At 42.2% G+C, this 15,765-nt stretch overlaps 1 protein-coding gene across 4 annotated transcripts; it reads right to left on the bottom strand.

Annotated features, from left to right (window-relative positions):
- Nucleotides 1-10,906: 10,906 nt before the first annotated feature.
- On the bottom strand, nt 10,907-15,745 carry LOC135095433 (uncharacterized). 4 transcript variants are annotated; one of them, XM_063996271.1, is made up of 5 exons: nt 15,603-15,745; nt 14,041-14,115; nt 13,604-13,755; nt 12,578-12,687; nt 10,907-11,656 (listed from the first exon to the last, which is right to left on the bottom strand). In XM_063996271.1, the coding sequence occupies exons 3-5, from the start codon at nt 13,605-13,607 to the stop codon at nt 11,426-11,428; spliced, it is 345 nt and encodes a 114-aa protein (XP_063852341.1). In that variant the 5' UTR covers nt 13,608-13,755; nt 14,041-14,115; nt 15,603-15,745; the 3' UTR covers nt 10,907-11,425. The 4 variants fall into 4 exon arrangements, with proteins under 4 accessions (XP_063852341.1, XP_063852343.1, XP_063852342.1 ...); XM_063996273.1 differs by having other exon boundaries at nt 13,622-13,755; nt 14,041-15,266; XM_063996272.1 differs by having other exon boundaries at nt 13,610-13,755; nt 14,041-15,266.
- Between the last annotated feature and the right edge of the window lie 20 nt (nt 15,746-15,765).

A 15,765-nucleotide genomic window follows, 5' to 3' on the forward strand; every position in this document is an offset into this window, starting at 1 on the left:
CCTGGGAGACTTGCTTAACTCAAGAGCAAGAGCCGCACCTCACCGGGGCTCTGCAATGTGTGGCAGCGACTGCAGGATTCAACACTTGGGTTTGTCAGCACACAGTCACAGTGGTCACAGTGACCTTGTTCATCAGACTGTTGGTGAAAGGTGATCATTGTGAAAGAGGTCAAGGTGTGTGTGTGTGTGTGTGTGTGTGTGTGTACCTAGTTGTCATGTACAGGAGGGGGGGCTATGGTGGTGGTGTCCCATCTCTGTGTCTGGTGGTGTCTGACTCGGCCATAAATTCCTGCATCACCTCTGCACACACACACACACACACAACTTTCTCATCAGTCCATCCATGCAGCTACTGGTGTGTGGGGAAAGGTGGCATGTGTGTCTTGTGATGAAGCTGAATAATATATTTTGTTATCTTGAAAGATTTAATTCAGTTTAAAATTGCCCTGTTGCAACAATTGCTGTACCTACTTTGCAACAGTTTCATGAGTGTATATGTACATCACATCAGCAATGAAGCATCAAGCTTTTAGAGTTTGTTTGCAACAGTTGTGTATGAATTGTCCTGATGAAATAGCTGTACAACACTCTGGTGGCAGGTGATTGTGAGTAGTGCCATCCAGCCACCACCTGGGCTGTGTCTCTGCCTGTCACGCCTGCACCATGAAGGAGCGCATGGAGGTGCTCTGGGGAGCCAGAGTAGTACTTGTGACATTTGGCCTTCTCAGGTTTTAGTGTGCCATTGTCTCGGCTTGCTTTAGCAGCCTGGAGTAGAGATTGATAGGATTTTCAAGAGTGTTTTCGTGATTCTAGTGATAGTTGTAATGTTGTTAACCCCTTGTTTGTGCAAGGCCTTATTTGTGAGTGTTTCATTCTTGGTGGTTACTTTTAGCAAGTTGTAGTGGAGGTCAGTGGGAATTTGAAGTGTTGTCATGATTCAAGAGGTAGTTTGTTGAGGCTGCTACACCATCAGTGAGACAAGCACCCTTCAGAACCTTGCTGATTGTCTCTCTGACCTCTGAAGGTACCTCTGATGAGAGGACAAAGCACTTAAGAATGTGAACCTCGGCCCCAACGTGTCTCCCTCGTGTGTGTATGTAAAAGAGGAGACCTGCACCACCTTGATGCGTGTCCTGTAGTGCAGTGAAGTATGGAATGGGACTCCTTGTATTTGTGTGTGTGTGTGTGTGTGTGTGTGTATGTGTGTAATAATAACAATAATAATAATAAACGGTTTATTATTTAGGCAGTTAACAAACTGAAAATGTACATAGGGGATGGGGAAAAACTTAACATTAATCCAAAAGGTAAGTCTAATCTAGGAGGGAAATACTAATGATTGATGGCTCGCACCATGGTGGGAATCGCAGTGAGTCTGTACCGGTCTGTGTGCGGCGCCTTCAGGGGCGTTATTTTTTTATGGTGTCTGGTGGCACGGACCGGGCGAGGCGCGTCAGGCGGCAGCATGTTTCTGAAACGTGGATGATGCAGTAGTCCCCTTCCAAACTTCTCCAGAGCCTCTCGGTGCCTGGTGGATATTCTGGACAGACTCAGGGTGGTCAGGGCTTCTTCGTAAGTGGTGTATGCAGGGCCAAGGATGACCCTGCACGCCCTTTTCTGCACACTCTCTAGCTGTAGCTGTTGAGTGTGTGTGAGGGAGGAGGACTACGCTGGGGAGGCGTACATGAGTTTGGGGAGGATGAAGGTAAGGTACACCCCCCTTAACTCATCTGTCGGCGTCCCCAGCGACCTGAGTCTGCGCAGCATGTACAGCCTGTAGGTAGCTGATCTTATGGTGCTGGCGACATGCTGCTTCCAGGTCAGCTGGTCGTCCACCGTGACTCTGAGAAGCTTGGCACATTGGACCACCTGGAGGGGGTGAGGGCCCACTGTGAGCCGGGGAGGGGGCACTGGTACAGAGGAGGAACAGAAATGCATTACCACAGTTTTGCTGTGGTTGATGGTCATCCTGCTCTCCTCCGTCCACGTCTGCAGTCGCTCCAGAATTGCTTGCAGTGGCAAGTAGTCCGGGTTCTTGGTGGAAACTGGGACGTCCACGGTGCAGTCGTCCACATACTTCCAGCGATGGGGGGTGTCAGTGAGGGCGTCGTTGATGTGTGTGTGTGTGTGTGTGTGTGTGTGTGTGTGTGTGTGTGTGTGTGTGTGATAGATGGCTCTTAGATGTGAGTGTGTCCCAGTGAATTGTGGAGTGCAATTCTTTCTTTTCTGTCTGTGTTAGAGGACTCATGCTGCACACTATAAAGTCCCAGGGCATTGTGCAATGAAACTACTACCTTTAAGTATTGTCAGTTTCCTCACTACTCTTATTATGCTGTTTCTCCTTCAGACACCACAGACCGACTGGGAGACATGACGTCAGTGCCACCACGCTGGGAGTAAAACCAAGAGGAGGAAGAGGAGCATTCAAGAGACCTCAGCTGGCCAGCAGTCCATTCAGGTGTGCCTTTCATTACATCATTATTTGTCCATAATTTCCCTTCTGGGGTTGGACAGCCCTTGAGTATCTTCCACTTGCAGCTGTAGACAATTTCTTCCTTATTGTCAAGTGTTGTCATGCCTTCCTCCACACACCATCTCAAGATCTTCCCAGTGGTTTCCTTCCAAGTACTCTAATGCTCTTCTCAGTTTGTGGCCCTGATTTGTAAGTGCCAGGAAGACTATGGTGAAGGCAGACCACAAACCTTCCGTTGGACATGAATGGCGAACGGCAGTGAAAATACGCCAGTGTCTGATTCTTTGCACCAAAACACAGTGTGCTTATTAACAGATTTATTCACTGTTCACTCATTCGTCTGATTCTTTGCACCAAAACACAGTGTGCTTATTAACAGATTTATTCACTGTTCACTCATTCACTCATCTCTAAAGGAGTGAAGAGTGTACACTGAAGTAAGCATTGTAACTGGTGTGTGTGTGTGTGTGTGTGTGTGTGTGTGTGTGTGTGTGTGTGTGTGTGTGTGGTGATGGAGTTCAATATCAGGGTTGTCGTCTTGAAAGATTTCATAAAAGTACTGAATCTGATTTGGAATTCATGTTGCAACAAAAACTCTCCCTTCTTTACAACAGTTTTACAACAGGAAGTGAAGGATGAAGCATGAAGGTTTTAGGCCAAAATGAACGGACAGCAATCAGGAATGACACGTCCAGCAAAACCGGCAACACAGCAGTGAGTGTGTGTGCTGGTACGTCAGGTCAGGGGCGAAGTGTTTGGATTGTGGGCTAAAATGACTTGCTTATACATGAATATCTTTCACACTGGAGGAGCTGGGGTGTGTGTGTGTGTGTTAGGGGTGTTTGGGTGTTGATAGGCTTGTTTGTAGGTGTTTCCACCTGTTTATTATCCATTTTAGTTCTTCGCTCTTTCATCCTCCCTCTGTTATTCATTTTATCTTTATTTCATTATTAGTGTAGTCTTTGCCTCTGTCACCTCCTTTAATATTTATCCAGCCCTTCCTTGTCTCTACATATCTAGTCCTTCTTTGCCTCTATCACCTCGTCTAATATTTATCCAGCCCTTCCTTATCTCTGTATATCTAGTCCATTGCTTCTATCACCTCTTCTGTCTAATATTTATCCAGTCCTTCACTTCCTGTCTTTAGTTAGTATACACTCCTCACCTCTTCTGCTGTCTATATTCACCCAGTCCTTCCATCCACACATCACATGAATCTAAATTAACACACATTTTCCAATATTCTTCCTTTCATTAACCCCTCACTGTATTTCCAGAGTGAATACTTCCCAGACCATCCAGTCATTTGTACTGTTTGGGAAGTCTTTCATGAACTATTGCTTGGACAGAAAATGTTGCAAAATTTCTCACAGGGACTGACCAGGTTCCTCTCTTAGGCATGGTGAGAGAGAGAGAGAGAGAGAGAGAGAGAGAGAGAGAGAGAGAGAGAGAGAGAGAGAGAGAGAGAGAGAGAGAGAGAGGTATATTTGTGAGAGGCTGTGGGGAGTGACTGGGTTTGTCAACATACTGTGGGAGACATACTGTGGGTTGTGGGAGAGAGAGAGAGAGAGAGAGAGAGAGAGAGAGAGAGAGAGAGAGAGAGAGAGAGAGAGAGAGAGAGAAGGGGGCAGGGGGGAGAATTTATTTTTTTTATTTATCTCTTCTATCTTTCATTTCTTCTTTTTTTCTTCCTCTTCTATTATACTCATTCTTCTCTCATGTCCTCTTCCTTCTTTGTTGTCTTCTCTCTCTCTCTCTCTCTCTCCTTCTCTTTCTTCCCTCCTTATTATCATCTATCTTCTCGAGAAATCTTCCTTCTTTCTATCACTTCTGAAAAAAAACAATGAAAATATAAATAATACATTTTGAACATGATAATAATAATGATAATTCTCACAATCAGTAACACTCTCTCTCTCTCTCTCTCTCTCTCTCTCTCTCTCTCTCTCTCTCTCTCTCTCTCTCTCTCTCTCTCTCTCTCTCTCTCTCTCTCTCATGTGAGAGTCTGTGAAGAGTGACTGTGTGGGACATACTAGGGGTCTGTGGGTGGGTTGGTGAGAGAGAGAGAGAGAGAGAGAGACTCGTGTGAGAGTCTGTGAAGAGTGACTGTGTGGGACATACTAGGGGTCTGTGGGTGGGTTAGAGAGAGAGAGAGAGAGAGAGAGTGAGTGAGTGAGTGAGTGAGTGAGTGAGTGAGTGAGTGAGTGAGTGAGTGAGTGAGTGAGTGAGTGAGTGAGTGAGTGAGTGAGTGAGTGAGTGAGTGAGTGAGTGAGTGAGTGAGTGAGTGAGTGAGTGAGTGAGTGAGTGAGTGAGTGAGTGAGTGAGTGAGTGAGTGAGTCCAATACTCCTTCATCTCTCTCTCTCTCTCCTTTATCTCATCCTTCTCATGTCCCCCTCTTCTCTTCCTTCCTTTCTTATATATTCTTCCTCCTCTTTTCTTCCTTCGTCTCTTCTGTCAGTCATTCCTCTGAAATATGAATAAATTTAGAATAATAGTAATAAATTTAATAGAAATAATTTCTTGTATTCTCTCTCCTACACACACAATTTTTTTTTCTCTCTCTCTCTCTCTCTCTCTCTCTCATTACAAAACCCCTTCTTTTACTCTCACATAATCAAAAACTCCCTCCCACTACTCACTCAAACTGATTCTCTTAGACACACACGCACACACACCCAGGCTTCCAAGTTGACAATCCAAAAGCCAGCAGATGACAGCTTCCTTCCAGCACACACTTGTATCGCCCAACTTGACCTGCCTGAATACAAGCTGATACAGTCCATGCAGCAGAGTAAAGTTTGTATGAACCTTTTTTTGTTGTTATAACTTGTGGTGGTATGGTCCAGCAGTCTTCCTTTTCCCACTTTTTTAAGAGGGGAGAGAAAGAATAGTGGATGACACCACTTGTAAGGAAGACACAAGTTACTATAGATGTACTAAAAATTTTTGCACACTAAATGTTTATTACTGAAAAGTTTATATATATATATATATATATATATATATATATATATATATATATATATATATATATATATATATATATATATATATATATATATATATATATATATATATATATATATATATATATATATATATATATATTTTTTTTTTTTATGTAGGAAGGATACTGGCCAAGGGCAACAAAAATCTAATAAAAAAAAATGCCCACTGAAATGCCAGTCCCTTAAAAGGGTCAAAGCAGTGGTCTTGAAACCTCCCTCTTAAAGGAATTCAAGTCATAGGAAGGTGGAAATACAGAAGCAGGCAAGGAGTTCCAGAGTTTACCAGAGAAAGGGATGAATGATTGAGAATACTGGTTAACTCTTGCGTTAGAGAGGTGGACAGAATAGGAGTGAGAGAAAGAAGAAAGTCTTGTGCAGCGAGGCCGCGGAAGGAGGGGAGGCATGTAGTTAGCAAGATCAGAAGAGCAGTTAGCATGAAAATAGCGGTAGAAGACAGCTAGAGATGCAACATTGCGGCGGTGAGAGAGAGGCTGAAGACAGTCAGTTAGAGGAGAGGAGTTGATGAGACGAAAAGCTTTTGATTCCACCCTGTCTAGAACAGCAGTATGAGTGGAACCCCCCAGACATGTGAAGCATACTCCATACATGGACGGATAAGGCCCTTGTACAGAGTTAGCAGCTGGGGGGTGAGAAAACTGGCGGAGACGTCTCAGAACACCTAACTTCATAGAAGCTGTTTTAGCTAGAGATGAGATGTGAAGTTTCCAGTTCAGATTATAAGTAAAGGACAGACCGAGGATGTTCAGTGTAGAAGAGGGGGACAGTTGAGTGTCATTGAAGAAGAGGGGATAGTTGTCTGGAAGACTGTGTCGAGTTGATAGATGGAGGAATTGAGTTTTTGAGGCATTGAACAATACCAAGTTTGCTCTGCCCCAATCAGAAATTTTAGAAAGATCAGAAGTCAGGCGTTCTGTGGCTTCCCTGCGTGATATGTTTACCTCCTGAAGGGTTGGACGTCTATGAAAAGACGTGGAAAAGTGCAGGGTGGTATCATCAGCATAGGAGTGGATAGGACAAGAAGTTTGGTTTAGAAGATCATTAATGAATAATAAGAAGAGAGTGGGTGACAGGACAGAACCCTGAGGAACACCACTGTTAATAGATTTAGGAGAAGAACAGTGACCGTCTACCACAGCAGCAATAGAACGGTCAGAAAGGAAACTTGAGATGAAGTTACAGAGAGAAGGATAGAAACCGTAGGAGGGTAGTTTGGAAATCAAGGCTTTGTGCCAGACTCTATCAAAGGCTTTTGATATGTCCAAGGCAACAGCAAAAGTTTCACCAAAGTCTCTAAAAGAGGATGACCAAGACTCAGTAAGGAAAGCCAGAAGATCACCAGTAGAGCGGCCTTGACGGAACCCATACTGGCGATCAGATAGAAGGTTGTGAAGTGATAGATGTTTAAGAATCTTCCTGTTGAGGATAGATTCAAAAACTTTAGATAAGCAGGAAATTAAAGCAATAGGACGGTAGTTTGAGGGATTAGAGCGGTCACCCTTTTTAGGAACAGGTTGAATGTAGGCAAACTTCCAGCAAGAAGGAAAGGTAGATGTTGACAGACAGAGCTGAAAGAGTTTGACTAGGCAAGGTGCAAGCACGGAGGCACAGTTTCGGAGAACAATAGGAGGGACCCCATCAGGTCCATAAGCCTTCCGAGGGTTTAGGCCAGCGAGGGCATGGAAAACATCATTACGAAGAATTTTAATACGAGGCATGAAGTAGTCAGAGGGTGGAGGAGAGGGAGGAACAAGCTCAGAATCGTCCAAGGTAGAGTTTTTAGCAAAGGTTTGAGCAAAGAGTTCAGCTTTAGAAATAGATGTGATAGCAGTGGTGCCATCTGGTTGAAGTAGAGGAGGGAAAGAAGAAGAAGCAAAGTTATTGGAGATATTTTTGGCTAGATGCCAGAAATCATGAGGGGAGTTAGATCTTGAAAGGTTTTGACATTTTCTGTTAATGAAGGAGTTTTTGGCTAGTTGGAGAACAGACTTGGCATGGTTCCGGGCAGAAATATAAAGTGCATGAGATTCTGGTGAAGGAAGGCTTAAGTACCTTTTGTGGGCCACCTCTCTATCATGTATAGCACGAGAACAAGCTGTGTTAAACCAAGGTTTAGAAGGTTTAGGACGAGAAAAAGAGTGAGGAATGTACGCCTCCATGCCAGACACTATCACCTCTGTTATGCGCTCAGCACACAAAGACGGGTCTCTGACATGGAAGCAGTAGTCATTCCAAGGAAAATCAGCAAAATACCGCCTCAGGTCCCCCCAACTAGCAGAGGCAAAACGCCAGAGGCACCTTCGCTTAGGGGGATCCTGAGGAGGGATTGGAGTGATAGGACAAGATAAAGATATGAGATTGTGATCGGAGGAGCCCAACAGAGAAGAAAGGGTGACAGCATAAGCAGAAGGATTAGAGGTCAGGAAAAGGTCAAGAATGTTGGGCGTATCTCCAAGACGGTCAGGAATACGAGTAGGGTGTTGCACCAGTTGCTCTAGGTCATGGAGGATAGCAAAGTTGTAGGCTAGTTCACCAGGATGGTCAGTGAAGGGAGAGGAAAGCCAAAGCTGGTGGTGAACATTGAAGTCTCCAAGAATGGAGATCTCTGCAAAAGGGAAGAGGGTCAGAATGTGCTCCACTTTGGAAGTTAAGTAGTCAAAGAATTTCTTATAGTCAGAGGAGTTAGGAGAGAGGTATACAGCACAGATAAATTTAGTATGAGAATGACTCTGTAGTCGTAGCCAGATGGTGGAAAACTCGGAAGATTCAAGAGCGTGGGCACGAGAGCAGGTTAAGTCATTGCGCACATAAACGCAGCATCCAGCTTTGGATCGAAAATGAGGATAGAGAAAGTAGGAGGGAACAGAAAAGGGGCTACTGTCAGTTGCCTCAGACACCTGAGTTTCAGTGAGGAAAAGAAGATGAGGTTTAGAAGAGGAGAGGTGGTGTTCTACAGATTGAAAATTAGATCTTAGACCGCGAATGTTGCAGAAGTTAATGAAGAAAAAGTTGAGGGGGTGTCAAGACACTTAGGGTCGTCGACGGAAAGGCAGTCCGACCTGGGGACATTTATGGTCCCCTCCCCAGATGGGGACTCCGAGGCTGGTGTAGGAGTCGCCATGATTTTAAAATTTTTTGAGTGAAGGGTGTGTGTGTTATTAGGTGCTTGTAGTTTTGTGTGGAGGAAGAGAGTTGTCTTTAGAGGGCAGGCTGTGACTACCCCCTTGTGTTGTGAGACACAAAGGGAAACGTTCAGTGAGGTCACAGCTGGGTTTAATGATAAGTTCACAGCACCCCCTGAACAGTGCTTTAGACCTCACTGGGAGTAATTATCGTTTCGGCAGGTGTCTACTATATATATATATATATATATATATATATATATATATATATATATATATATATATATATATATATATATATATATATATATATATATATATATATATATATATATATATATATATATATATATATAGAGAGAGAGAGAGAGAGAGAGAGAGAGAGAGAGAGAGAGAGAGAGAGAGAGAGAGAGAGAGAGAGAGAGAGAGAGAGAATATATATATATATATATATATATATATATATATATATATATATATATATATAGAGAGAGAGAGAGAGAGAGAGAGAGAGAGAGAGAGAGAGAGAGAGAGAGAGAGAGAGAGAGAGAGAGAATATATATATATAGAGAGAGAGAGAGAGAGAGAGAGAGAGAGAGAGAGAGAATATATATATAGAGAGAGAGAGAGAGAGAGAGAGAGAGAGAGAATATATATATAGAGAGAGAGAGAGAGAGAGAGAGAGAGAGATATATATATATATATATATATATATATATATATATATATATATATATATATATATAGAGAGAGAGAGAGAGAGAGAGAGAGAGAGAGAGAGAGAGAGAGAGAGAGAGAGAGAGAGAGAGAGAGAGAGAGAGAGAGAGAGAGAGAGAGAGAGAGAGAGAGAGAGAGAGAGAGAGAGAGAGAGAGAGAGAGAGAGAGAGAGAGAGAGAGAGAGAGAGAGAGAGAGAGAGAGAGAGAGAGAGAGAGAGAGAGAGAGAGAGAGAGAGAGAGAGAGAGAGAGAGAGAGAGAGAGAGAGAGAGAGATTGCTGGAGATTGATGGAGATATACAGTGGTCCCTCTTGTTTCAGTTTGGCAATAGGTTTGAACTGGTACCAACACCCAAACTGGCACATCAGATCCACTTTTGGTGTGCCACTCGCTGACGTAACAGAATGGTGTTGATCCAGTTGCATTGTTTGATTTTTGTTAACCTCCCAACAACCATCTTACTGTTTTTTTGCTGCAATTAACCACATCTTTGGTGTTTGTCCCCAGGAGTGCAGCCTCTACAAGTGGTGGAGGGTTGAGGGAGCCAGAAGGGCATGGACACTTGGATATGGATGACACTGGTTTGGGTGCCAAATATTAATAGTGCACCTACACAATTACCACACTCGCTCCTCTCACCAGGCTTAACTATAAATAATTAAAGGTAAATAACATCTGTCATCTATTATTATCTATTGTATTCTATATTGCTGTTAATGTTTCATGTATAATGTCTTTGCTTTCAAATGCAAGTCAAAAGGGTGAACACAGGCCTTGCCAAAGACTAATGAATAATTTTCCCATTTATAGTACAATTCACGTTTGGCAAATTTCACTTTTGACGTTGGTTTGGCTACACTTATTAAACTGCTAACAGTGAGAAACTACTGTAAATGTAGTAGTAATAATAATAATAATAATAACAATAATAATAATAATAATAATAATAATAATGATAATAAAAAGTAATGATGATAAAGTGCAAGACATGTTCATTAATGCAATTATTTTTTCCAACATGGAGGAGTGAGTGAGGAGGCACATTTGTCTGTGATTAGGGAATGCAAATTACGATGTTCCAAGGACGCCACCCTGTCCTGGGCCATGACATGAGAGAGAAGAGGAGAAAAAAAGGACTCTCTCTCTCTCTCTCTCTCTCTCTCTCTCTCTCTCTCTCTCTCTCTCTCTCTCTCTCTCTCTCTCTCTCTCTCTCTCTCTGAGTTTCCATAACATACCAAACTGCTCTGGTGTTAATTTCATGAGTTGCTGAATAATAGAAATGGGAATGTTAGTTCAATGCATTTAGCTCTGAGTGTGAAAGAATGACAAGAAAGAATGCAGAGGATACTAGAACACATGCACAGAAAACTGAAAAAAAAACTGCAAAATCAGTGTCTCCTTAAAACAACACATGACAGCAATGATAACTTGCACAACAATAATGCTTGATGAAGACTATATTTACAACACAGATTTATGAGAACATTTGGCAAAGCTGTGCACCGTTTACTTGTGTTAAAACTATGCCATGATTTGAGAGGAAAGTTGGTTAGTCATTATAGGGTTAAGATGATGTAAGAGTGTTTATTTTAGCTAATTTCCAATGACTCCTAATAATATAAGATTAAAACTTTAATGGTTAAGTAAGTATTTCATTGTTTACATTAATTTACACCAAAATTTCACAACTACAACCTCAGTGATGTTTAGTTAATCCAATTTTGTTCATAACTACTACATTTTTTCCAGTGGTTTACCCATAGTACAACACTAACAACTACAATATCATTCATGCTATTTCATTTCCAAAAAAAATTTCACAACTATGTACATGATCTAGTTTACAATAAAAGCATTTTGAACAATAGTTTCCCCATCAATCAACCCTAATTTTTTTTTCTAGCTACAAAGAACAATTCAACTACAATACCATTCATGCTATTTCATCCATTCAAAATTTCACATGCATGTGATTTACAGTACTTTACCAAAAAAGAATTAAGATCAACGATGTTCCCATCAGTCAACCTTAAAACTTTCCCACCTACAATCTGACAAGTGGAGTCACCAGTTTTTAAATGTCAATAGTTATCCAAGATTGAATTTATGCCTTCCAATCCTCTGTGGGTCTTGGAGGCAGTCATGAGTCCCACTGCTCTCCTGAGAGCAGTGCAGGAGGTTGCCTTCAACATAAACCTTCTTGACAAAGTACTTGGATGACTTGTTGCAGCTTTGCTCTTTTCTGATGGTAACTGCAGCCTTCAACTCAAGGCATAGCTTCTCCAAGGCACCCATCATGCTGTACTTTAGCCCAGTGATCTGTGGAGAATAAGTAGTGGTGATGGTGGTGGTCCACCTCTCCAATACAAGCATTCACCATTATTAACAATTTTTCATCCTTTTCACCAGTAAACTCTGGAACTCCCTGCTTGCTTCTGTATTTTCTTTTCCCTATTACAAATTTTTTCATGAGGAAGGTCCCAAGACACTTCTCCAATCTTGGATAATCCTTACTACTACACACCATCAGACATAAAAATACCGTGAAGGATGCAACTCCCTTTTTAGAAGAGCCAGAGGTCAAAGGAGCAAAGGTGACGGGACCCTCCATGCCCTCGACACTCATATCAAGCCCCATTATCACCTGCATCACTCGGGAACACACCATCACCACCATTACCATTGTGTTGTGGCATCATATCAGTGGTATAATAATTGTAAGAACACAAGGGAAACTGCAAAAAGCCGTCTGGTCTACACATGGCAATCCCTGCATGAAATGTGCTTACCTATTTTCACTATCATCCTCATGCATAAATTTGTCTAATCTTTTAAAGCTCCCTAATGACTCAGCACTAACCTAACTACTGAGTCTATTTAATTCATTTATCACTCAATCTGAGAACCAGTTCCTTCCTATTTCTTTTTTAAATCTAACTTTATCAAGCTTGACATGAAGAAACTGATGATAGTGATAATGGTTGCTATTTCTGATTATTATTCTTACTTCCATTAACACTCAGAATATGAAGTCTGTCTTTATTCTTATTTTGGGTCCCCAGTGGAAAGGGATAGTCTCAGTGACCACTGCACTACAAGCCAAATAGCTTTAAAACACCCTTAAAATGAAAATGATGGCTACTCTTCACAACCACAGTGCTGCATCCCTCTTTTCTAAACATCTTCACTCTAACCCCTGCTTCCCTGCTCCCTCCAAGACCCAGTGATAGCCTCCCTCACCTCTGGGTTCACTTGAGGAGCTGCCATCAGCCACCCAATGACATTCATTTGCACGTTCTTGGTGACAGAGTTCTCCTGGATATCCAAATTTTCAGGATACACCACCAAGCCTGTAAGGAGAGTTGGTGAAGAGAGAGAGAGAGAGAGAGAGAGAGAGAGAGAGAGAGAGAGAGAGAGAGAGAGAGAGAGAGAGAGAGAGAGAGAGAGAGAGAGAGAGAGAGAGAGAGAGAGAGAGAGAGAGAGAGAGAGAGAGAGAGAGAGAGAGAGAGAGAGAGAGAGAGAGAGAGAGAGAGAGAGAGAGAGAGAGAGAGAGAGAGAGAGAGAGACTGTATGTTAGATGCAGACAAAATGATAAAGTAAGGTATTAAAATCTTGCATGCTAAAAAAGATATGCACACTAATAAATACTTATATTACAAAATGTTAAAACATCCATAAACTCCTTGCACATCATACTGAGCTCACACTCCTCTCATTCCCTCAGATGCTACCAACAACTTTATTTAAACACAAATAGATAGATAGATGGATAAAGACAAATAGATAGATAGTCACATACACACTCTTATTCCCTCCAAGACACAACAATGACTTGATTTCAACAGAGATACACACACACACACACACACACACACACACACACACATATCAGGCTTGAGTCTGAGTACATGTACTCAACCAGATTCCAAATGTAGTGCAGTGGTAGATGTATAGGTAGAGGTAAGGTCAGGGTGACACAAGCCTGTCCCTGGGGAAGCCAGGTGGTCTGGATTGGTACCAGTGAAGTCATGTGAGTTACAGCCACTGCAGTTCCCACTCCTGCTGCTAATCTGTCAGCACCTTTGTGTAAATATGTGGAGTGAGAAACAGCTGTCAAATGCCATCTGGACTGACAGGCTGCTTCACTGAGAGGCACACAGCAATCCATCCCCATCAGGTATCAAGCAAGATTCACCCCAAACTCTCCACATTCACACAGATAGACAGACACAATACACACAGAAATAAATTAATAGATACACATACACATACAGACTTGGTTACCAGGAGAGACAAAGTGGAGATGCCAGCCAGCAGGTACAACAGACACCTGAGCAGCAAGTTGGTATCTAACACTGACCTCACTGATGATGACATTTACAGGAATTGTTGACAAGTTGTTCTTGGATAAATAGATTCTGGAGGAAATACACAGAAAATATCCATTATTGCAGTGACAAACAGGCTGGATATTGTGGGGATACAACAGAGTTAAGGAAAGGGAGATTTTTCACTAAAGGATCAAAGAAAAGCTGGATATTTGGAAGGGCAACAGGAAAGTTGAGAAGAGGAAAATGTTGAAATGATACAAAAAATGCATGTGTTTTCTGTCTGTGCATAAAACACACACACACACACACACACACACACACACACACACACACACACACACACACACACCTCTCTCTCTCTCTCTTACTCACCTCTTAAAGATCTGGGCCTCACCTTGGGCATGTACTCACATCCCTCCCCAGTATCTCAATCAATATTTTTTGATCCTGAGAAGAAACAAGAGAACTATGTGGAATGAAAGACAAAATATACACAAGAAAACAACAAAACACAGTCACTGGACTATCTGGACCATCTCAGTGACCTTTAGAAATACTTACTGGAATTTTCAAGGGTACTTCATGATTCTGGTGATAGTTTAACAAGTATTCTGCATCACCAGAAGAAACACCTATGAGAACCTGACTCGTTATCATGAAAACAGTCCTTATGGAAGTTGATGGGATTTTCAAGGACATTTTTTTTTGATTCAGGAAATAGTTAATAGTATTCTGCATCATCAATCAACCAATCATAAAAACCAAACTCCTCTTTTAAAACAGTTCCCAGAGAGAGAGAGAGAGAGAGAGAGAGAGAGAGAGAGAGAGAGAGAGAGAGAGAGAGAGAGAGAGAGAGAGAGAGAGAGAGAGAGAGAGAGAGAGAGAGAGAGAGAGAGAGAGAGAGAGAGAGAGAGAGAGAGAGAGAGAGAGAGAGAGAGAGAGAGAGAGAGAGAGAGAGAATGAAGGAAAAGACCAGGAGGTAGAGAATGAGAGAAATGCAGGTAAAAGAGGAAGAGGACAAGGAAAAGGAAGACAAGATGAGAAAGAGAAGCATTCAACCACTCCTTTTACTATCAGTGACCTTACATTGAAAACTAAACTCTAAACTTGCAGTAAACAATTGTACTAAACTGAGTGAGACGGCATGAGAGTTAGCAAGACATCACTAATATTAATATAAGGACTGGGAGATGCACAGGGACACCAGAAATGAGACTAAGTTCAGTACTATTCCCAGCACCTGAAACACCATCCTCACTCTCAGTTTCATTCCAGAGAAGCACGTTTTTCTGAGAGCAGCACAAAATATGGTGCCAAAGGGGAGATGCAAGGACTGGAGGATCCTTAGGGACAGAAGACACAAGGCTAACTTCAGAACCATTCCGATTATCTAGAAGAGGGTCCCCAGTCTCGCTCTCGTTCAAGAGATGCACAATGTTTCTCCAAGAGCAGCGCAAGATCTGGTCCTTGACGTAAACTTTCCTTGCATTGTAGTGAGCATCCAAATATCCTGTCACTACTGGGATGGCTATGTTACTGCTGAGGGATGTGCACAGTTTCCCTAGAGCTGTGGCAACATGCTCCTGTGGTCCAGTTATCTTGAAGCAGAGGAAGTGAGAAGAATTAGTGAACTAGAAAAGGACAATGAAAATGGCTGTGAGACATGGAGTGAGAGAGGAGAATCAGAAAGAGTAATGAAAATGGCTATAAGAAATAGAGGGTGAAAAGAATTAGTGAAATGAATAGAAAAGTTAGATGAAAGTGACAGTAGGAAGTAGAGGAAGAGAGAAGAATTAGTGAAAAGAATATAAAAGCAATGAAAATGACTACAGGAAGACAAGAAAGTGATGAACGAGCATGCTTTTGACTTTCTTTTACCGCAGAAGAAAGAATGAAAAATACAGCCATGCAATTCACCTCATCACAATACACACCTGGTACTCTGCTATGCCCTTCTTGGAGTCATTGCTGAGAGTGACATCAACAGGGCCACAGTACACTCCATCAGCAAGCAGCCAGCATGTCTACTGACTGCAGCAACAGACTCAGCACTTCATCCTCCAACTGTGTCACATCACCATAACATCATTAGTGTGT

This window comes from Scylla paramamosain, chromosome 49, assembly GCF_035594125.1.
Source record: "Scylla paramamosain isolate STU-SP2022 chromosome 49, ASM3559412v1, whole genome shotgun sequence".
Lineage (NCBI taxonomy): Eukaryota > Metazoa > Arthropoda > Malacostraca > Decapoda > Portunidae > Scylla > Scylla paramamosain.